Source organism: Lemur catta, chromosome 1 (genome assembly GCF_020740605.2).
Source record: "Lemur catta isolate mLemCat1 chromosome 1, mLemCat1.pri, whole genome shotgun sequence".
Taxonomy (NCBI): domain Eukaryota; kingdom Metazoa; phylum Chordata; class Mammalia; order Primates; family Lemuridae; genus Lemur; species Lemur catta.
In genome coordinates, this window is record NC_059128.1 from 272,869,687 (window position 1) to 272,877,607 (window position 7,921).

The following is a 7,921-nucleotide window of genomic DNA, read 5'->3' on the forward strand; positions in this document are numbered from 1 at the left end:
AGGTTTAAATAAGGAGATCATAGCTGTAATCAAACAGCTACAAAAGAGTACAAGAGTTATGCTGATTTAGAACAGAGGCAGTGGGGGTAAATCAATATATGATAATGCCTTTGGCTTCTAGGAAGACACATGACACCAAAATATCCTTAAGACAAAGTAATTATCTCCATCTATCTATCTATCTACCTATCTACCTACATACCTACTTCTCTCTTTTTGCACAGCTTAGTAATTTAACAATGTCTGATGGCTCCAAGAGTGATCCCCACCCCCCTTCAGTACTATTGATTCTTTTTTTTTTTTTTTTTTTTTTTTTGAGACAGAGTCTCACTCTGTTGCCCAGGCTAGAGTGCCGTGGCTGAAGCCTAGCTCACGGCAACCTCAAACTCCTGGGCTCAAGCAATCCTTCTGCCTCAGCCTCCCAAGTAGCTGGGACTACAGGCATGCGCCACCATGCCCGGCTAGTGTTTTCTATATATTTTTGTTGTTTGGCTAATTTCTTTCAATTTTTTTTTTTTTTTTTCAGTAGAGACGGGGTCTCACTCTTGCTCAGGCTGGTCTTGAACTCCTGAGCTCAAATGATCCACCCGCCTCGGCCTCCCAGAGTGCTAGGATTACAGGCGTGAGCCACCACACCTGGCCAGTACTATTGATTCTTAATAATCCATAATGACACTGAAAATAGAATACATGTTATATGAAGCTTTGAATTTTCTAGTGAAAAATATATCCCCATCAAAATTCAAAGTGTCTAAAATTATTTAGTTCTTTGGAATTTCAAATCAAATGGAAGCATGAACTGAGCAAAATCCATGTCACCTGAAAGAGTGATAATCAAAGCATCACAGAGTGTCATATAGATGGGAACATGGTGTGAAATAAATTATCCTGTAGGAAAATAATGTTCAATACAAAAATATTATTAAGATATTGCAAAACTTGAAAATCAATTGTGTTGAGGTAAAATTGAAGAAATAAACCCAAGTTTTATCCTCATAAAAATATTTATTAAAGACTATGCCCAAAATTATTATAGATTATACAAGGAAAGAGGTTACACATAGCAATGTTTCAGGGATGAGAAGGTGAAGCTCAAGAGATGAAACTTGGTTAAGAAACCAATTGTGCAGTCTACGGTGCAAGATCTTTTTCAGTGCCCTCTTAAAATTTGTTACTGATTTTAAACGTAATAAAAAAACTAATCCATGAAAATATATATTAAAAGATGAGGAGTGAGTAATAGAAATGATTTTTTTCAGAAGAATCCAGAGGACCAGTATCTTCCATAGAAGGAGGGACGGAAGTAGCCGTAGCCATAACCACCATAGCCTCCAAGGCCATAGATGGAACCATAGCCATAGCCCAGGCCACTGAAGCCACCAAGGCCATAGCCAAGGCCACCATAGTAGTTGCCATAGTAGTAGCTCATTGTATCAGAGGTTGTGGATTTGGTTTGATGTTGAAGGGGAGTTTCTGGAGAATGAATGTCACTGTCCACAACCGGACTTTTATACTCCTTGAGTGTGGGTGTGGTAAACCACAATACAGAAGCTTCTTTCTCTTTGAAAATTCATCTTTGGTGAAAAACAGTACTATTAAGTCATACCTTTCATACCTTTCATATTAAGGGTAGTCTCAAACATTCATGGAGACATATTTTTCTTTTAAATTTAGTTTAATTTTCATTTGTCAGAACCAGATGGTATGGAATAATTATTTTCATGTTCTCAAAACTTATGTTTCCACATATTTCTGCATCTGTGAGTAAGGACTCAGGCTGCCTTATTTCAGATAGCCTGAGATTCTTACCATTGTCCGTGCTATCTCTATTTTGCATCATATAGGGTTTCCCTTAAACATGATGCCTTATTCTTATTTATTAATAAATAAACTAGTAGAAAAGTATTAAATAACCTTAAATGACTGAAATTAATTGGGGACCATAGGAATGCATATTTTTCATAAAGAACATATGGGCTTTTCTGACTTGTTTGCAAATTAGTGTGACAACCTTCTATAGTGTGATAATGTTCTAAGTATTATTTATAAAGATGATATTCACATCTTGTCATAAAATAATCCAAGCCTACATTTTCAAGTTCCTCCAACTGCAACTTATGTTAGACAACCACTGTACTTCCATGAGGCCTCTCAAATTGTGCCCCACAACTGCATTTTGCCATCTCACTCTAAGCTTTTTCACAGACTTTGTTTCTCAGTCTAAAATAACTCATCCTTAGAATCTCCTTTAATCATTTTATTCTACAAACATCTAACATACCATGGCTCTTTTAAACTGACATTGCCTCTTGCAGAATTCGTTTTTTAAAAAATCTCTTAATGGGTTATGTGAACTGTTTTAAAGATACTTTGAAGGAATGAACTTTATATTTCTGAGACCTAATGGGATACTTTGTAGAAATAAATTGTATATTTGTTGGTTTTTTTTTAACTTCTCCTTTTCTGAAATACCAATATAAATTTTACAAGCTGTTTGCTTTACAGAAAAGGATTTACAAGGAGGAATGCTTTATATTGAAAATTGCTAAAATAGATAATCACAATTAAGACTAACAGAGTTGATTAAAATAGTCATATTAATATTGTATTATAAGTAAAGGATTAGGATAGGCCTTTGGGCAGGAAGATGATAGATGATAAATATATAAATGACCACTCTGTGGACTTTCAATTCTACAACTTAATTGTTCTCATCAATATGTGCATATCTCTTCACGTTGTATATCTCTGCATGTAGTTTTTAGTGCATGTGAATGAATATATATATTTTTTCATATAAATGCCATAAGGCAGTATATAGAAGAATAAAATGAGAGATAATGACACTGATTTCCACAGTGATTTAAAGAAATTAACATTATAGTAGCTTCAGTGTCTTGCAAAAGAATTCTGCAAAAGGTATAAAGAGTTGCACCTAGAAGGAGGTGTAGGAATTTTATAAAGAGAGGAAGAGGCAACTTTATTCAGGTTATTAGCCCTAAAGACATGACTCAACTTGCATTCTTCTTCTTCTTCTTTACCCATATAATCAGTCTGTGTGATACTCTTGAACTCTATCTCTTTAAACTCCCTTTGTTTCTATTGTAAATGCCATACCTGGGGATTTCTTTGGCGAGTGCCAGGATTACTTCACAGCATTTTATCTGGCTTTCAATTATTTTCTCTTAAACAAATTTTTTTTCTGTGCCATTACTGATTTTATATTTACTATAATATAAAATAAAAATCTTATTACTACTGTACTTGTTATTTAAGGATGTCCATATGCTATACTCAGTATGATAATACAAAACTAATCCTCAAGCTCAAATTTCTTCTTTGTTCTGTGGATAATATTTTCTTCTTTTCTATGACAATATACATGTGCCCTCATCTTTGGCTATGTCTTTCTATAATGTGTTTAAATTCATTTAAATTCTAACACAGGAGGACAGTAAGTATGGTTCTACTTGATACATCTCTCCATGTTCTTTAGGTCTTATAGTTCTTACCACCAAGTAACACATTTAGCTGTTCCCTAAAATTCTGCTTTTGGAAAACTTTGTAAATACAGAAAAGTAGATAATTCTATAGGGAAAATGTGTTTCAATGACATATATTACTCAGATATGCTAAAATGGTGGGGTGAGGGGAGTGCATTTAGGTGGAATACAGTATAAAGAATTCCTATAAAGCAGCCATTCACTTTAAAGAATTTTCAAGTCAAGGCCAATCGTATTTCAAACAGTTTTAGGTGTGTTTTTAAAACATTATTATTTATTTCCTTCCTCTCTCATTTAAGTTGTCAAATTTAATTTAGTGAAATATAAATAACTATTATATGATTTATTAAGGAGCCATAATTCTAGCTTGGGTTAGTGGGACTCATCACCCGGTTTATTCTTCACTTCACTAAATCACCAAAGAGTCAATACAAACTGTCAGTTCGTGAACACGTTAGCAAAGTACTAGTGAGAATTACTGAGATCCAATGAAGACTCCTGTCACTAACCTAATTAAGTGAACATTATATTGAGACTCACATTGTATATAATTAAAAGTTGAAGATTAGGGATTCAAAAATGTCAAAACATGAGTAAAAAGTCAGTAACCAGGTCTGAGGGAAGACTTCAAAGAAAAGACCTGCAAAACAATCCCTTTCCAGTTTTAAAGGAGGAATAAATACCAGTTCTTAACCTGAGCTGGAGGAAAGTATAGAAACATTGAAAATTAACTCTCAACATTTCTAACGTACAAGGAAAAGACAGGTTAAGCCTGAAAAGTTAAATGCCACATGTCAGGTTGATAAAGGAATGAAGAAACACTGCACACAGATGAAGAGTATTCCCAAGCTCTCTACCTCTCTTATAAAAGTAGAAGCTGGTGGGGTTCTCTGGAGGAACGATGTCCATCCCTATCATACGAAGTCCCCTTGCAGAGGGGCATGCTGAACTAACACTGAGCAATAAGGCATGGATGGCTCTTCCTTGCAAAGCACATAAAATAACCATATTAAAAGGGCAAATGTCCTCAAAAATATTCCCTTCCTGAAATATTGAGGTTATATTATAATAGATGTCATATTACGCTAAATATTATGTGGACGTAGTGTCCGTATATGCATAAGAATTAGAGATGTCTAAATATATTTTGTTCTATAGAGCATCAAATTAAAAAGGGAGCAACATCTGAGCACACACTGCATAAAATGAAGAAGTTACTGGCTACAAATTTTTGGGATTTGTTCTAAGGAAGTAGATAATTCTATGGGGAAAATATGTTTCAGTGAACTATATTACTTAGATATGTTAAAATTTGGGGGGAAAAAGTGAATTTAGGTGAACCAATATAAAAGAAACAAGATTTAGAATGTTCTCAAAGAATGTTTATTGGATAACATGCCCCAAAATATCACAGAAAGGAGAAAAACGAGAGCTTCATATTGGTAACACAGCAGGGGTGAGGAATTCTGGATCAGGGAATCAGCCAGCTTGAGTGATGAATTCTGGATCAGGGAGACAGGTCATCACCGACAGCAATGTTTTCAGTAAAATCCGGAGGACCAGTATCTTCCATAGAAGGAGGGACGGAAGTAGCCATAGCCATAACCACCATAGCCTCCAAGGCCATAGATGGAACCATAGCCATAGCCCAGGCCACCGAAGCCACCAAGGCCATAGCCAAGGCCACCATAGTAGTTGCCATAGTAGTAGCTCATTGTGTCAGAGGTTGTGGATTTGGTTTGATGTTGAAGGTGAGTTTCTGGAGAATGAATGTCACTGTCTGCGACCGGACTTTTATATTCCCCAGTTAAGGCTGTGGCAAACCACAACACAGAAGCTTCCTTCTCTTTGAAAACGCGTCTTGGGTGAAAAATAGCACTATTAAGCCATTCCTTTCTTATTAAGGGTAGTTCCAAAGATGCAAGGAATGTTTTATTTTTCCTTTTCAAATATTTCAATTTTCATTTTCCTGTTGTCATAAGATTATAATTTCACATATGTCTGCAGTTAAAATGTAATTATCAGGTGCTCTTGCAATAGGTAGATTATTTCTGTCATTTCCTGATATTGTTGTCATTGCCAAGTGACATCTTTCTTTAGTTTTCTTTACCTTCAGGTTTTGTCTATTTTAAATATCATCTTTCTACCTCTCTTTCTCTTTGTCTTTCAATAAATTATGGATGACTAAAATTAATCCAAAAAAACTAAAGACAGAATTCATCCAGAAAGAGGTGGAATTTTTAAAAATCATTTGCTTTTCCTTTGTGACCACAGTTCATCCTCTAATATATAAAGACAAACTTTGTAGGAAATATTCAAGCCTTGTAACAATATAGCCAGACCTAGTTATATTAGTTTCCTAGGGGTGCTGTAACTAATTATCACAAACTGAATACCTTAAACAACAGAATCTATTCTCTCAACGTTCTAGAGGCTAGAATTTCCAAACCAAGAAACTTCTTCAGCCATGCTGGCAATCCTTGCCATTCCTTATCTCGAAGCTGCAACCAACCATTCCAGTTGCTGCCTCAGTTATCATGACATTCATCCCTCTGTGTGTGTGTGTGTGTGTGTGTGTAATCACTCTCCTAACACGACACATTTCAAGCCCACTCTAATCCAGTATTGCTTCATCTTAACTTGATTACATCTGCAAGAACTCTATTTCCAAATAAGCTCATATTCATAGGTACCCAAGTTCAGGACTTGAAAATATCTTTTTAGGGGACATAATTCAACCCAGAATATTATCCTTCTTTTGAAACACATGTCTTCTGGAGATCTTATTTTGACAATGTAGGCAGGCTGAGGTGGGTTTCCAAGAATTCCCCTTTTTGCATAGTTTTGGGTTTCCTTGGGCTGGAAAAAATATTTCACATAAGATTTGAAGGCAGAAATTAAGCAAACACTTAAGTTCTCAGTCCTGCCTTTGGTGAAATGGGAAAGTTAGAGGAAACTGGAGTAAGAAAATTCATTTTCCCCCAGGCTCTGTGACAAAGCTCTAATAAAGTGTTTTTCCTCACAGTGTAGACCTCTGCAGTTTAGGGAGAAGGCTCTCGTGTTTACAAGGATGACTTCTGCCAGGGAAAAGAAGGGATCTTTTTCAAATCTTTACAGTGAGAACCCAGTGAAGTTCCTATAGATAAAGCCCAGGAAATCATAGGGGCCCCCCTATGACTTAGGCCCCCAGGAGTTTTTTGCTTTTTTGTTAATCCACACTTAGCCTCAAGCGATTTGTCAAAATTCTTTTTTTTTAAAGGTAAACAATACCTTCAAATTTTTATTTTTTTACCTTTTTTTAATTCAGGATATTATGGGGTGTTGGTACCAGTCTATGACTCTGAAGATCCTTCTCTTGATAAGGACATACCAGCTGTGACTCTCTGGATTCTCCCAGCTCTTCAGATTTTAGGACTGTGGTTTTCCCTGCAAACTGAATTCTCTGTTAAGTCCTAGAAAAGTCATGGATTTTTAGCTTGTCTAGCATTGTCTTATTGGTAAGGACCAGAGTGACAACTTCTAATGTCTTCCCATATTACAGCTAAAACTGGAACTCCTAAACTTTTACTTAGTAGGAATTAGTAGTTACTCATAAAAAGGAAAACTCTAATTTTAGATTGCACGTAGAATGGATTATAGGTAAGTGAAAATATTCAGTCAAACAAATTTTTATTGAATACCTAGTATATGAAAGTTATTTCACCTTGCTATGGAAAAAGCAGATGGCATAGGCCCAATTACGGGTTGAAAATGTTTTTGCTTATGGAGGGCCAGTCTATAAATTTTGGCCAGGGAAGTGGTATAAAAAAGGACATTTTGGAAATATTTGTTTTGAGTGCAGGTTGGCTGGTATGTGGAGATTTGGAGAGTGCAGAGATGAATCAGATACATTGGCAATAATTGTGGTAAAGGGTGATAAGGGCTGAGATTGAGTTTTTACTAACAAGTATGCACAGGAAGAGATAGGCCGGGCGCGGTGGCTCACACCTGTAATCTTAGCACTCTGGGAGGCCAAGGCGGGTGGATCGCTCGAGGTCAGGAGTTCGAGACCAGCCTGAGCAAGAGTGAGACCCCGTCTCTACTAAAAATAGAAAGAAATTATATGGACAGCTAAAAATATATATAGAAAAATTAGCTGGGCATGGTGGCGCATGCCTGTAGTCCCAGCTACTCGGGAGGCTGAGGCAGGAGGATTGCTTGATCCCAGGAGTCTGAGGTTGCTATGAGCTAGGCTGATGCTACGGCACTCTAGCCAGGGCAACAGAGTGAGACTCTGTCTCAAAAACAAATAAATAAATAAAGTAAGTACAAAAATAGATGGTATAGTAAAGTGAACCATCATATGCATAGCTCACGTTCTGAAATTACAACCTTGTGGCCAATATGTCCTCTATACCCCTGCCCTCTTCCCTATCAAC

The 7,921-nt window shown here is 36.3% G+C and overlaps 1 protein-coding gene across 1 annotated transcript; it reads right to left on the minus strand.

Moving 5' to 3' along the window:
* Positions 1–5,044: 5,044 nt before the first annotated feature.
* LOC123642685 (keratin-associated protein 19-9b-like) lies at positions 5,045–5,218 on the minus strand. Its single transcript, XM_045558066.1, has one exon. The coding sequence runs from the start codon at positions 5,216–5,218 to the stop codon at positions 5,045–5,047; it is 174 nt and encodes a 57-aa protein (XP_045414022.1).
* Positions 5,219–7,921: the final 2,703 nt, after the last annotated feature.

Excerpts from the sequence above, each read along its gene's own strand:
- LOC123642685 (XM_045558066.1), bottom strand. The coding sequence starts at position 5,218 with ATGAGCTACTACTATGGCAACTACTATGGTGGCCTTGGCTATGGCCTT.